The sequence below is a fragment of the Phocoena phocoena genome, chromosome 9 (assembly GCF_963924675.1).
Source record: "Phocoena phocoena chromosome 9, mPhoPho1.1, whole genome shotgun sequence".
In the NCBI taxonomy this organism is placed as follows: domain Eukaryota; kingdom Metazoa; phylum Chordata; class Mammalia; order Artiodactyla; family Phocoenidae; genus Phocoena; species Phocoena phocoena.
Window position 1 is genome coordinate 48,076,482 of NC_089227.1, and position 15,439 is coordinate 48,091,920.

At 38.2% G+C, this 15,439-nt stretch overlaps 1 protein-coding gene across 7 annotated transcripts in view; it reads left to right on the forward strand.

Annotated features, from left to right (window-relative positions):
- The window catches only part of SGCE (sarcoglycan epsilon), a 67,438-nt gene that overhangs the window by 7,473 nt on the left and 44,526 nt on the right, over positions 1 to 15,439 (forward strand). For 2 of the 7 annotated variants that reach the window (XM_065883422.1, XM_065883423.1), the window contains exon 2: positions 8,870 to 8,977. The exons of the other annotated variants lie outside the window; for them this stretch is intronic. In XM_065883422.1, the coding sequence (XP_065739494.1) occupies positions 8,870 to 8,977 (108 nt within the window). The remainder of the gene's footprint in view (positions 1 to 8,869; positions 8,978 to 15,439) is intronic. 7 annotated transcript variants of the gene reach the window in all.

Genomic DNA, 15,439 nt, shown 5'->3' on the forward strand with positions numbered 1-15,439 from the left:
TCTTCTGTCCTATGAAAGAGTTAAATCAGTGTAGCACCTTTAACATCTTTCATTTTTTGTAGTTATAGAATTGATTCTAATCAAAGGCCAGTACTGCAGAAGTGGAAACAGAACAGGTTGCTACATGTGCTTATCAAAATTTGAAATGTATGTTATTTTTTGTCTAGCCGTTTAAATTCTAGTTTAGTTTACAAATATACTCCTTTAAGTGATGAAAAATAAAAATATAAGGACGTTTTTTGTAGGATTGATAGTAATAATGAAAAACTAGAAAAAAAATTGGGTCATCTTACTAACTAATACTTTTTTCATTCATTTATTTTTTGAGTATTGACTGGTTTTGAGACTGTGTTAGATGCTGGGGAATACACTTTCCCAGCCGTTAGGGAAGTTTTACATTAGCGGGGTTGACAAAGATTAATCAATTAATCACACATATAAATGTGCCCTCAGAACTATGATAAGTGCTACAAACACTGGCAGAATTTCTAAGCAGGGGATTTGGCCAGACAGGGGGATTAAGGAAGGCTTCTCTGAGTAGGTACTCAGATCTGAAGGATGAGTAAACGTTGAGAGAGGTGAAGAGGAAAGGTATATTTGAGGTCAAAGGAAGAGCTCTGTAGAGGCCCTGGGGCAGGTTACCCTGGCAAATAGAAGGTGTTGGAAAAAGTCCAGTGATGTTGGAGCTGGGAGGGAAGGGGAACTACAGAAAGGAGGCTAGATAGGGGGTCAGGGAGCAAATTTTGCCGGGTCTGTTAGACTACCTTAAAGAGTGTAATCTTCATCCTAAAACCAACGGGAAGTCTTTGGAGGGGCTTAAGCAGGACTTGATCAAATTTGCATTTCAAAAAGAGCACTTTGGCGGCATTGTGATGCAAGGATTGGAGGGATCAGAATAGAAGCGGTAGTTCGAAGGCTACTTTACTAACCCAGAATAGAGATGATGACCTCCAGGCTAGGGTGGTGATGGGGAAATGAAGATAGGAGGGATATCTTGAGGGGTAAACAGCAATCGGAGTGGGTTGTGGATTGAATTTGGGGTGGAGAGTGACAGGAAATATCAAGCATGATTTCTAGATTTCTGTTGTATTCATGAGAATGAATGGTGATACCATGCTCCTGATGAAGAATGCCGGAAGAGGACCAAACTTTAAGGGAAAGATCAGGAGTCCTAGTTTGGACAGGCTGAGTTTGAGGTGATGATAAATAAATTATGATTGAGCCACACAGCGTGAAGCTTTGCAGTCTTAAAATGTGATATCATGTAAACACGTTCAAGATATATGCTAAGGGAGAAAGTGTGATCACATTATGTAAAGAAAAGCATGGTGTATGTGTGTGTTTATATGTGTATGTGTATAAACGTACGTTTGCATATGCATAGAATATGGAAAGATGCAGGGATTATTAAGAGTGGGTACCCTCTGCAGTGGCATTAGGAGGATGGCATTGGAGGGGACTTTTATATTTTATACCCTCCTGGTTATACTATTTGAATGTATTACAATGAAAATGTGTGGCTTCTATAATAAAGAAAAATAATGACTGTTTCAAGTAAAGACCCATTAGTATATTATTGTTATATTTTTTATTTTGAGCAGAATTTTTTCCTACAGCTTTGCTTCCCTAACCCAGTAGCTCTTAACCACTTTGCCTTTTAATCCTTTCCCACTAGATTGCACTATTAGGCTAGATTTCACCGTCTGCATAGTATTTTGTATTCTAACTTTCGCTAATTTTATTAATTTCAGAAAAGTCCAGCATTTTGCAGATGAGGACATTAAATTGTAATGGTGCGTGTAACTACTGCATATATTATGTATCCCATTTTCAAGGGTCCCACTGGTGCTCCTTACGCATCTAGTGTTTCTCAGATAGAATATAGATAGTACCATTTCCGGGCAGTGAAAACCCAGTACGTGCCTTGGTTGGGCTGTTTGAGCAAAGGTGTAAAACTCAAAAGAGAAGTGGATAACCCGCCCTTCTCCATGAACTATTCTATCAAACCAACACTTTTTTTTATCAGACATTTAATTTTTCATCCAGTTTTGATATATGTAATGCAAAGTCGAATCTTGTGTCCGTGCAGTTTTTGCTTTTGTTGCATTATTTCCTCAGAATAAATACCTAAGAGTTTGTGAGAGTCAGAGAGTACAGATATCAATATAACTTGCTTCTTTTTATTTTATTTTTATAACATCTTTATTGGAGTATACCTGCTTTACAATGGTGTGTTAGTTTCTGTTTTATAACAAAGTGAATCAGCTATACATATACGTATGTTTCCAGATCTCCTCCCTCTTGCGTCTCCCTCCCTCCCACCCTCCCTATCCCACCCCTCTAGGTGGCCACAAAGCACCGAGCTGATCTCCCTGTGCTATGCGGCTGCTTCCCACTAGCTAACTATTTTACGTTTGGTAGTGTATATATGTCCGTGCCACTCTCTCACTTCGTCCCAGCTTACCCTTCCCCCCACCCCCGTATCCTCAATTATAACTTGCTTCTTATCACACCTGGCTCTTGCAGCTCTCAACCAGTCTGCCTTGGCCGGTACTGGGAATGAAGACTTGCTAAGATGCCGTCTTCTTAGCCCTGTGAAGTTTGGGGTGGTTGGAGCCCCTGGGCTTCTCCTTCCGCTGGTGAGCAGCCTCTAGTATTTACTCCACTCTGCCATACAAATATCATTTTTCATGTGTCTCATGACCGTGAAGAAAAAAAAAAAAAAAGAGTGCTATATTCTATAATGCCAACTGTAGTGACAATAGTTTTTCCATTTGAACATCTATTTTTTAGAAAAAAACACATTTAAAGAAATCTAAAATTTCCTTCATATCAAGTGAAGAGTAAATGTAATAATAGCTTATATTTTTTGAGAACATCATTGTGTGCTAAGCACTCTTCTAAGGGTTTTAAGTGTATTATCTCATTTAATATTCACAATGCCTCTATGAAGTGGGCACTGTTCTGGCCCTACCAGATGAGTAAACTGAGGTACAGAGACATTGAATAACTCGCCCAGTGGAGAAAAACTGGGATTTTGAACCCAGGCACTCTGTCTCCAGAGATGCTGATTTAAACCCTACCTTTCTGTGCTCCCAATTTTTATTTCACTCTAAAGTCTAAAGTCTTACCTAGCTTGTGCTAAAATTATAAAATTCTAATAACTTTAAATTATATTAATTACTTACATTCTGCCCCGCCAGCTCTTGTGTTTTAACGAAGTTTAGAGGCTTCTCATTCTAGCATTTTCAGTTTGAAGTCTTGCTATTACACTTCTCTTAGGAATATTTTTTTCTGACTCCCTTTGAGGTTGGGGTGGACAGTTCTCAGCAAAGCCATTTTTTTCTCCATAGATTCCAACTAACCTTTTAGCTTTCCTCTTTTAATGAATTGTGTGTGTGTGTGTACATACGTACATAACACATAGGATTAATTCTCATGGGTATTGCCTCCTTGCTAGCTGTTTCTTATCCAGCAGTCAGGGAAAACTTATTTTTTTCTAGAAAGAAAAGTAAGTTGAAGAGGACCTACTAGTAATAATAATAATATCTCAAATTACTTAAGAAATATACAGTTCACAGAGTGCTTTCCCATTTAACCATTTGGGGATCGTATCGCTGAGTAGATAACGGGGACTTTGAAGTCAGTCAAGAAATGGGTTCAAAATCCAACTCTGCTACTTACTAAACATAATGACCTGGGATAAGCTACGTAATTTCCTAAGACTTCTTATCCTCATTGTAAAATGGAAGTAGTAATACCTGTTTCACATAGTGATGATGTAAGGATTAGAATAGTTATGTGTAAAACCTTTAGTGCCTTGTACTTAGCACTCAAAACTTGGTAGCTAATGATAATGTCAGCTAACATTTTTTAGAGAGAAAAATATAAAAACAAGATTTCAGCATAAGAGACAATTTTAAAAGTATTAAGGATAGTTGCATAGACAAGGGAAGAGAAAATGTAGAGGGCAAGGGAGAGCCATAATGACGTGAGGAATGATAAGAGAAGGGAAGAGATGTAGGCGACATGAGCTGTCTCTCCTACTTATGAAAACAAAGTCTTTGTCCCCTTTGAGTGAAATAGGAAAAGAGACAGATGAAACAGAGGACAGAGAAAGACTTGACAGTTTGGTTCTAAGGTGAGTGTGTCAATCAGATTATATTTCATCTGGCATATTCTGCTACTTACTTGGACAGTGATGTCAGACTAAATTATTATTTATTATTTCTATCCCTTGACATTTTGATTAGCTCATCAGCAATCAGTCACTATTCACAGCTCTTCAATTGCTTTTATTAAATAGCAAACCCTTCCTCACTAAGTCAGCAAATTATTCAGGTTTGGGAGAGTCATGTCTCTTCAGAGAGTGTTTGCCCCAGGCCAGATGAGATGCAGTCATGCTGCTACAAGACTCCGCATGAATCATGGAACCTTAAGACAAACTTTAAGGATTGAATGGTTTCTAGGGAATTTAAGGGCATGCCAGTCACCATTGGATTAATTCAGGCTTTGATGAGTTTTGAGAGGGAGCATTGAGGAATTGGTTAAATTGTATACCATGCTATGCTAGCTAATTGTGTGACTGTCGTCTTAGTCTGGGCTCTGTAAACACAAGATTCATATTATTCTTTGCTTTTGTGTTTATGAATTAGAGCAAAACTCATATCCAGGTACAAATGTAGCATAGATTGTCATGAACCCAATGAGTGCAGTGGAGTTCTTTCAGGATTTCTGAGGATGGTCCATTATCTTTGGAAGGAGTCCAAGAATCAGTCTATACAGGCCGACTTTATTTTTTTACATACTAGATTTAATCTTGAAAAGTAATGTACAGAGTAAATAGTTTCAAAAATTGAGTCATGTTTTCCCATCCTAAGGAAATTTGTTCTCCTAGAAAAAAAATGGTGTGCTCCTTTTCTAATGAAAATTAAGCTTATTAAAATACTACCTTTTTTTTCCCCAGTGAGTATTCTGCATTTGTCAATGTACAGATTACAATAATTTTCTTTACAAGAAGTTAGCTAAGTGGATCCATGATCTTGGACACACAGTGAAAAATAGATATTTCAGTGTTACTGAGATTTCTCCCTCAAGGTGTGGGACTTGAATGTTTAAGCAGACACATTATCCGTGGTGTTGTGTCTTGCCTCTATTGACATTGTCTGGTGAGTAGAGCAGTAAAAAGTTGTCTTTTTATTTAGATTTATTGGACTGTGGTCTCCTGTGGTCGAAGTAGGACTTTAGAGGGATCAATATAAACTTAAAAAAATTGAATATGCTCAAAGCAATGCCAGCCTTAAAACAGAGGTATATCTGTGAGATGTGTTTAAACTATTTTACCCTGCCTCTATTTTTTAACAACTGAGGCACCAATCACATTTGTCTTTTGAATTTTGAAATTCTTGTCTGTAAAAGCCAAGTAGGCTGCACTTACACAGGACCTGGAAAGCATGAGCAATGATACGTCGGTTCACCCGGCAAGGATGTGCAGTGACATTAAATCTTATGGGTTAGTGAGGTTCTAAAGGCCAGAGTATAAGGCAAAAAATTCCATAGACTTAAGTTACCCTAGTGAATCCTTTAAATTACCTATGGAGTACATTATGTGTAGTTTTGTGTGTATAACTGAACAATAATTCTTATGCACAGCATGGTCTGGGAACCACTGGGCTAGAATAAAGGAAGGAACAAAAGGGGTGCTGTCTGGACACCCAAGCCCTTCTTTCTTTATGGTAACTCCCCAATCCATGGAAAAGTGGAGGATTCTGAAGCGTGCCTGCTTGCCTGCTTGCCTGCAGGGTTTACTCCATTCTGCTCTTCAATGAAGCCTCTATAACCTTCAGACATGTTAACAGATCTCTTGGTTTTGTATGGATTGAACTAGACAGTCTACATGAAAGCACCTTGCTCAGGACCGGGTGATGTGATGGATTTAAATGTAAATGTTGCTTGTCAGGTCCACATATATACATTGTTTTTTGAAGAGTTGTAGAGAAGAATTTGGCCACCTGCTTCCTGTCTTTCTAGGTTGAGACTTCCCACTGTACAGCAGTGACTTTCATGTTCTTGCAAATTGGCTGCATCTGTGGGCCAGTTGGGGATAAGAGAGAGTAAAGTTTTCAGTTATAGGGTTAGCCCTACGTTTGTCACATTTGATGTGACTTGGTTGAATATCCTATATACCCTTGGGTTCTGTAGGTCTTCTGTTGGTCTTCTAGAGTTCGTATTTGTGTGTGAGAATCACCTGATGAAACTGTGTAACCCACCTACCTAGATTCTCCATGGTGGAGTCATGAATATGTGTTTTAAATTTTTTTATTTTGTAGTTTTTGGGGTGTGTGAGAATATGTATTTTTAGAGAGCTGCCCAGGTGATTCTTACGTAACTAGCATGTTGCCTTTGGAACCCAGCAATTAGGAAAACCCTTGGAGGTGGGATATTTTGCCACAAGAGGCCATGAACATTTCTGATCCATTTTAGCTTAAATTATTTAGGAAATGACCACTGTATTCTTCATCTAGATTTAAAAGGACATAACTTCAGTTCTTAGGTGAATCAACCATTTATTAGGTGAATCAGCCATAAGATTGGTCTTTTAGTAGATATAAAATTAGTATACTTAGGTTTACATAATTTAAAAATTCAATACCAACCAACTCATTTATTCACTTGGGGTGCTAAGGCCTTTGATTTCGACTCCCAGGTATCACTGAAATGATCACCTGAGGTTTTGTTTGATTGTTTATTTTTAATAACTTGGGTTTTGAGTTGTATTCTTTTTTTCATTTTGGAAGGGGACTTGGTATTTCTCATAATTTAGTTTAAGTTTAGAATTTTACTCAGAATTCAGTTTGAGAAGGAAATAACCATTTCACCTCTGATTTACTAGGGTGAGGAGCTCTTTCAACATTAGGTGTCCTGTACCCCAACAAATGTTTCTCTCTTCACTTGTCCTTACTCTCTGATTCATGAAGTATTTTCTTTATATGCTTGTATAAAGCATATATGCTTTGTATATGCTGTACAATATACAAATACATGTATATTGTATGTTTCTGCTTGGTCCCACCCATTCTAGTTTTTCTGGGATTGTGTCTCATCATTTATGTTCCTTTTCATTACACCTAGTCTCTTTCTCTCTCCTTATGTGTTTTCCTCAGCTTATAAACAAAATTTGTTTCCCTACACTAAAATAAACAATCTTTTTCTCTACCTTGCTGCTCCTCAGTCTGCCATATCATCTTATCTCTTTGCTTCCCTATTCTGGCCAGTGTTCTTAAAAGATTAACTCTGTTTGTTGCATCTACGTCTTGGCCTTTTGCTGTCTGGCTTCTACTCTTACCACTTTATTGGAACTCCACTTTCAAGGAGTCACCAATAATTTCTCCCCTTTCACATCTAGCCATCTTTTCTAAGCTCTCATCCTCTTTGACCTTTTTGCAGTAAGTGAGGATGTTGATCACACTCTCCTTTTTGACAACTCTTCTGTTGACATATGTATATGACACTTCAGGCTCAGTTGTCCAACCTCTCTGACCGCCTTGTCTCTTATTTCTTTGCTGAATTATCCTCTGGTTTTTGCTATGTAAATGTATTTATTAACATGTTCTTCTGCCTTTGTTGTCCCTCCCACTTTTCATGCATTCCTTCTTGCTATATATTTCAACCCCAGAAGCTAGGACAAAACTACGGGGTACACCCTGGGGGATTTGGGAACTGAGCTGAGCTCAAAGGGAACATATCTGAGATGGCTAGAGGAAGGGAGAATGAGATGGTGACCCAATGTTGTAGTTAGGAAAATGGTACCCAAATATCAAGTCTGGAAGATAAGGATGAAAAATGGGAGAGTAAGCAGTAAGATTGGTAGTTTGGATGATTGGAAATAGTATAGGCAAATAGGTCAAGAACGTGAATGTGTATCTTCTCCAGATCATTTTGTACCTGACAGTCTAATGCGTGTTACCTGAGAGCATGATCTCTTTAAGGAATTGCACTGGGGCTTTGGCTTCAATAATCATTTCTCTGGTGATGAACTTCAAATCTGCATCTGAAGCTTACCTTAGATTCTCCTGTGAACCAGAGCTCTATTTCCATCTTCCTCTTAGGTGGTTTCACCTGGATATCCAACTGGTACCCCCACATTTAACATATCCCCAAATACATTTGTCATCTTTCTACTGAAATGGACTCTTTTTTGGCATTCCTAATATATCACTGTTCTGCGTCATCCTGGATCAAAACTTCAAAGCCATTATTCTTTTTTAGCCCACATCCAGCAATTTGAGAAGTACTGTCAGTATTCTCTCCCATGATGTCTTGTAACTGGCCCCACCTTTACTCTTCCTTTCTTCAACCCCTGATTATGGGCTGACTGCTACTCTACACTCCAGAGATAACCCCCTGTATAGTATCCACTGACCCTGATTCTGTTCATTGCTGCCAGTGTAATGTTTCCAAAACTCAACTGTAAATTTCAAAGACGTTTTAAACTTATCACAACATTCCTAGCCAGGGAAAGTTGCTTCCCCTCTCAGTGCTATTGTAGCAGGTATGCTTTCTACCACTGTGTGTATATGTGTAATTGCTATGCATATACACTATATTATATATTACATATATATTTTGGTACATGAATTATCAATCCCTATAGATTGTAAGCTCCTTGGAGGGCAGGAACTGTGTCTTTACTTTGTATCCCCATATATTCCTTGTATTGACATGCAACAGATATTTATTGAATGGAATTAAACAGCTCACTGGGGCTGGAAGGAATCTGATACCAGTTAATATGTAGTAGGTGATTTGTGATAGTCATTTTAATTTGACATTAATTTCATTTTTTGTGCATTTGTTTTATTCTGAAAAGCTTTTTTATTAAGCTGTGCTGATGGCATAAGTGGAACAGTTAACTGGAAGACCAAACAGGCCAACAATTTTATTATCAGCAGAAAAATGACTGCTGGGAAGAAAGATGGTGAGTTTAGGTTGTAAATCTAAATCCTTTTGGGGAGTCAATTAAATGTCCGCTTCCAATAGTCCTTTTGCTTTTTTAGTCATGTGTGGACTTTTTTTTTTTTTGATAAGTCAGTCTGAAAAAAATCAAATTTTGTTTTCCTAATCTTCTAAAGCTTCTGATCCTCTGTGTTCTTAATCCATTATTCTCCAAGTTTTTTTCCTTTGCTGTAGTTTTCCCTTTTTTTAACCAAAAATAATTCTTGTTTTTAACCTATTGTTGCCCCTTATCCAGTCACTAGCTTGCCACTTATGAAAATTGTCCCAGTGTGGTTATTATAACAATTTACTTACAACATTGAAAAACATTAAGAAGTACATTGAACATAAATCGTTTAAAAACAGTATTTACATAACCTTAGAAAAATGGTCATAAAATATTTTGGCTAGTTGTGGATGATTTTTTGAATGATTTTTGTTGCAAAACCAAATTGGTATGTTTGCTATTAACTAATTAGATGGCGTTTGTTTTCTATGGAAAAGATAGCCTGACCCTTGAATGATTGATTGTCCTTCTAAATTTTTCTTCCCTATCTTTAATGTGTTCATTAGCAATACGTCGGGACCTTTGAAATAATGCATTTCATCAGGGAGAAAAAGACTTACTTAAAAACCAAAAGATTAGTTGTTTTAAAAATATCAATTATCAATATGAGCTTTCACTTAATATTTCTGGATTACTTGTCTTTATAATCCCTCTTAACCGTACCCTCCCCCCCCACCCCCACACACAATTTGGGCTATATGTGGTCATGAACAGAACATTAGCAGAGCAGTAGCCTAGTCTCCATAGCTTTGGGGTAACCAGAATATCTGTGAAAAAAAAACAACGGTTTTAAAATATTTTGAAAAGAGCAGTAATTTTATGTGATAAAATGGCCTTACTGCCATATAAAACTTTCTAGGTATCTTGTAGGAGTGATTCCTGGCTTACCTCATTTTCTTCTTACATTTCTGAGTTGGGGGTCACTGATTTTTTTTCCAGCTAGCATCAAATTATTCCTCAGCTAGAATCTTCTACTCCCAGATCTGTTTCACAGTAGGACCAAGGCTCCCAGCATCTCTTCTACTCTGCTGTCTTTGAAACAAACCCACAAACACCTTTGCATTTTTAAGGAATTTTCATCTCTAATATAAAAGAAAAGAGTTTTTTATAACAGTAAACTCTCATGAAAAGTTCACAAAAAGTTGTTTTCAAAAGCACTAGACTCACTTGTTCTAGGATCTAAGCGCATCATCCCACAGTCCTTTCCCCACACCCTCCTTGGATATTCTCAAGGGATTTTCTCTGTTTCCTTCAAGGGAATCACCCCCGACTGCCTTATCTGGGCTGCTCCTTAATCAGGCTGAGGGCCTTCGGCTTCTTCGGCACATCCACTATTCCTGTTTTCTTTTTATTTTCTTTTATTTATTTTTGGTTGCGTTGGGTCTTCGTTGCTGCGCACGGGCTCTCTCTAGTTGCGGCGAGCGGGGCTACTCTTCATTGTAGCGCAAGGGCTTCTCATTGTGGTGGCTTCTCTCGTTGCTGAGCCCGGGCTCTAGGCGCATGGGCTTCAGTAGCCATGGCACGCGGCCTCAGTAGTCGTGGCTCGCAGGCTCTAGAGCGCAGGCTCAGTAGTTGTGGCCACGGGCTTTGTTGCTCCATGGCATGTGGTATCTTCCCGGACCAGGGCTCGAACCCGTGTCCCCTGCATTGGCAGGCGGATTCTTAACCACTGCACCACCGGGGAAGCCCCTTCCCGTTTTCTAATCTTACCAATTATGGCCCCAGATGGCCCTCAGTATTGCCATCTGCAGTTTACTTCTGTCATCTCCCAGGGATTTGGGACCTGCCGTGATTCCTGCTGCCTCACACAAGATCACTAAAGACCCTTCCTCTGGACTTCACACTATTTTGCACTAAATTGCAGTCTTTCCCTTTTCTTCAGTTTCTTCTTTTTAACGTTGATCCCTAGAATTTCTGTCCTCTTTAAGCGTGTCCCTCCATTCCTATTTGATTTTGCATAAAGGTACTCTCTAACCGGCTGTCAGGCTCAGCTATGGCGCTCTTCTTAGTGAAATGTATTCCAAGGCCTTTACCATAGCATTCTCTAGAATCTCCATCTCTTCCTTTTTCAAATTTCATGCTCCCTCTGGACCTCAAACTGATTTTCTCCTTGGAACCTGAGCCATAACTGTAGTTCTCAAAATCGAAATGATCAATACATCTTGAGGTAACCAGTTCAGATTATCGCATTCTCTTATTTCCTCAGTTTCTCTTGAACTCATTCTTTTGCTTCTACCTCCCTGGTCTCCTCCTCTAATTTAAATCCTATCATTATAGTTCTGCATTATTAAAATATCTTACACAGAGAGTAATGAGTTTACTTTAGTGGGTTGTAGTAATGTAATGGACAGCCACCAAATGTATTACCTCATGTTAGCAAATCAACAAAATACGTAACTACCCTGGGTTCAAGTCCTGGCTCTTCCTCTTCCTAGTCCTGTAAGCTTGAACCTGTCATTCAGCCTCTCTGGGTTCAGTTTTGTTAACTATAAAATGAAGGACTGAACTTGATTTTTTGCATGCAAACTCCGATTGATGTTATCTGTCAGGAATCCTGGATTGAGTAGAATGCTGAGGCCATATCCAAGCAGGAAGTAATGCAATGATTTGTCTCTTAGTAGAGAAGGTTATTTGGCACGCCCTGCCAGGATGACATCTAAAGCCCCTTTCAATTGCAGTGTTCTATGAGACCAAGTTTATTGATTACCAATTGAAAATGGTTTGCAACCCCTTTCCAGCCGACATTTAAGAAAAAAACAACAAAACAAAACAAACACATACATGATCATTCTATGGAAAAATCAGGATATTTAACTCTAGTATAGAAAAATGGTTTTAGTAAGTGGCTTTGGTTGGGGGGAGGGGAATCTCACAAAGTAACCTTTCTGCTTCTTGTAGAAAAAGATCCAAGTAGTGGTTTCTTTTCTACCTCATGTAGAGAAAAGTGGCCTATCTCTTAGAGGAGTGAAGTTTTAAAAGGCAATTTAATACCTTCCCCATGATGAGCTCTACAGCCCAGGTGTGGACTATCTGTGACTGAAATAAAACAATAGCTGACCACTGCCCAATGAATGGCCTTCAGTACTTTGATGTTGAGTAAACTTAAGGGGTGAAGGGTAGACTGCGGAGAAAAGCTTTTGACTCTAAGCCAAGATTTATAAAGCTGGATTGATAAAACACAGGGTAAATTTTAAAGAGGAAGAAACAAAAACAAAACAGGTTGTTTACCTGGCTGCATATTGATGCCTTTCAAACTATTTTTCTACAGACATTATCTGGTCTAGTAATTAAATTTCAATTAGACTATAGAAATAACACATTGAAAAATAAATTAGGAAGGAAACCATAAATATATCAAGCTCTGAAAACCCTGAAATGAGTTCTCTTGGTGCAGAGATATCAAGTGGAATTCATCTCTTATAATCAATTGCCATTAATTGGTAGCAGCTTCTTGGAGTGCTGTGTATACAGGGGCTCTGAGCGTCATAAAGAGCTTTTAGCTGTTAAAACTATAAAAGAGAAGTCAAGTCTTATTTTTTTCTGTCCGTACTTACAGTTTCTAATTATCAGAGATGATCATATAGTAAAATAAGTTTTCAGCAATTGTATTTTTGTGTAACTTTCTTTTTAATAATACTCCAATTCTTTAGCAGAGACGTGGTGTCTCTTCTGTAAATAGGATTTTAAGGAATTGGGATACCTAGTTGCTTAGGCAAAAGTTTATTTTGAAAGCTGTACCGGATAAGGGGCTATTCAGTATTATCTTTGTATTTTAAACATATTTAAAAGTCTTCTTCATCATTCTTATCCAAATTTTTTTCAAATAATACTATTAAGGCAATACTATGAACAGTTGGAAAATATGCACTATCTTATTTAACTAATTTGCACTCAGTTAAAGCACCCTTGTCATGTTTCCCAATGAGTAGCTTACGTCTTAAAACTCTCTGAACACGAGAGACAAATTAACAAAATTGAAATGCTTTTGGAAATGGGCTTCAGTTTCTTATTAATAAATTACTTATTTTAGTGTGTTATGTTCTTAGGCTGATTTAGCTATTGCTAAGGTTAATAGATCACTTAATCAATAGATCTCTTCGTTTAAATTATGCGGTATATTTCCCACACATCAAATATGTAAGAAATTATTTTATACAGCACATTAAATCCCCTCCTTTTGATTTGGCAGTTTGTTTACGTAACATATGGGTTGAATTAAGACTTTCTGTGGTACACTTATTTATTTCTGAATGCATTTAATACATAGAGTTTATGTTGCCACCTCCTCAAGTAATGGCTGTCTCCCAATTATAGTTAAGACTTTCAGAAGTATACTGTGTCAACTAAGAATCAGGAACTACACCACAAAGGGGTCTCTGGGTAGCAAAAACAGATGCAGCAAATGCAGGCTCCTGTTTTTCACACCTGGCAGAGCCCTGCGTGCGTTAAGACAGTACAAATTTGTTCTTACTTTAACATGCAGTCCCACCTCACTTGGTAGCCTGGTTTCTAAACCTGCAGCGGATTAATAGCAGCAAATTAGAAGGGATAGAGGAGCTGTTACAGGAAACATGGATAGCAATGAGAAGTGACGGCTGACAACATGTCTACAGATGAGAAAACAGAAAATCTATAAAACACACAACCATAAAAAGCATTAGCAGACGGTGACCCGCTAGTGCTACTGGGATCGGTAAATGACAAGGCAACCAAACAGTCCATAAGGGCATGACTGTATTATAGAGGGAAGTGCAATAATTGATGTGCCAAATGATGATCTTATGCCATCATGAAGAAGGATCGACCGCTGAGTACTTTAGAAAACTCAGCTCTCTAAAATGTTCCCTTCGTTGGGGTTCCTGCGAAACTGAGATTTTACGGTATTCTCTCAAACTGCAAAAATTAGAAAATGATGATGTAAGTGGACCTTTTAAAGTGATTAATTTGTTGATAAAGCATCTGTGAGAGAGAGATCACCTTGACGTGAATACTGACAATCCTTTATGACTTCAGAGGAGAGACTTTAAGACTTAAATCTAGCTGAGACTTGTAGGGTGTCACACTCAGCAGCCAGTTTAGAGTCATGTCCTTGTTCTTGATGCAGAAAAAGGGCTGATAGGGGTTCTCCGGACTCTTTTTGTAGAGAGTGGACTTTGTATGTGCCTGTGCACGTGCATATGCCATTAAAAAAATCATTGTGATAATTGTGAAGTGTTAGCTCTAGATTCGTTAGCAATGCACCACCAAACCCTTTCAAAATTTGATGTTTACTAAACACATACAGATTTGCTTTTGTTTTTAAGTAATTGTAAGTAAGCACACAAATGTGCACCCTCATATTTTCATCTCAGTGTTGCTCCCATAGGGAGAGAATTCCAAATGGACTATTAATAAAGGAAGACAGGATGCTATTTAGCTAGCGTGAGGTCCCACTTTATTGCTACCGCCATCACCGTCTGTTACTTGGTTCTTGGCTCTCTGCTGTCCCATAAGATACATTTTCGAAAATGGTTTGTAGTTTCTATGCCTTATGATTAAAACATACAGGGAACAGTTTTATAGAAAGATTTTGGTAGCATGTTAACAAGGAATATTGGACCTGCATTTAGGGAGGGTGAAATATAACCCCGCCACTTGCCCACATATCCTTTTGCTCTTTTCAACTCAGATATGTAATTTTTCCTGTAAAAAATGCCGTTATTTATGACTACCTGTCTTCAGTTTTTAATCTTTGCAAATCTAGCTACCCTTGTGGTTTGGAGATGATGTTTTTGACCCCCCGTGGGTTGGACTTTTGGTTTGTTTTGCCCATTAATGGTGATGGATTTGCACGGATTTAGCCACAGACTGGTTTCTAGTTTCATTTGTATCCAGTGGCATGTGTTTGCAGAGGTAATGGATTTGCAGCCCTAAGGATTGGAGAGCCATGCAATACACAGAGCAGCCAGACCCTGTGACCTCAGCTTGATTAGCAAGGCACTGTATGCTTGTATATTTCAGAGACTGTTCAGAGATTTTTTTTCAGAGATGTGTATTTCAGAGATTGTTAAAGTGTTTCAATTTCATTTTCAAGACTTTCTTTTAGGGAAAACAATATGCGCCAAGCTTGCTGTTTGTGAGTACTACCTAGACATACGTGAGTGCAACATGTGTTCACTGTTAAGTAACAGACTTTTTTGGTGTTAGTGCAAACCCTATCAGTATTGTTTATATCGCTCATGTTTAGAACAAGAGCCCATAAGTCTGAATTCTCTGTGTCACTTTGTTGCTTTTGAAAGGAAGCTAGGTGTAAATACTGCCCAAATAGCCTCTGTTGAAGAGCTATTTGTTTTTGCAAGTAACAAATGGGAAAGGTAAGGTAAAGGGCACTTCTCTAAA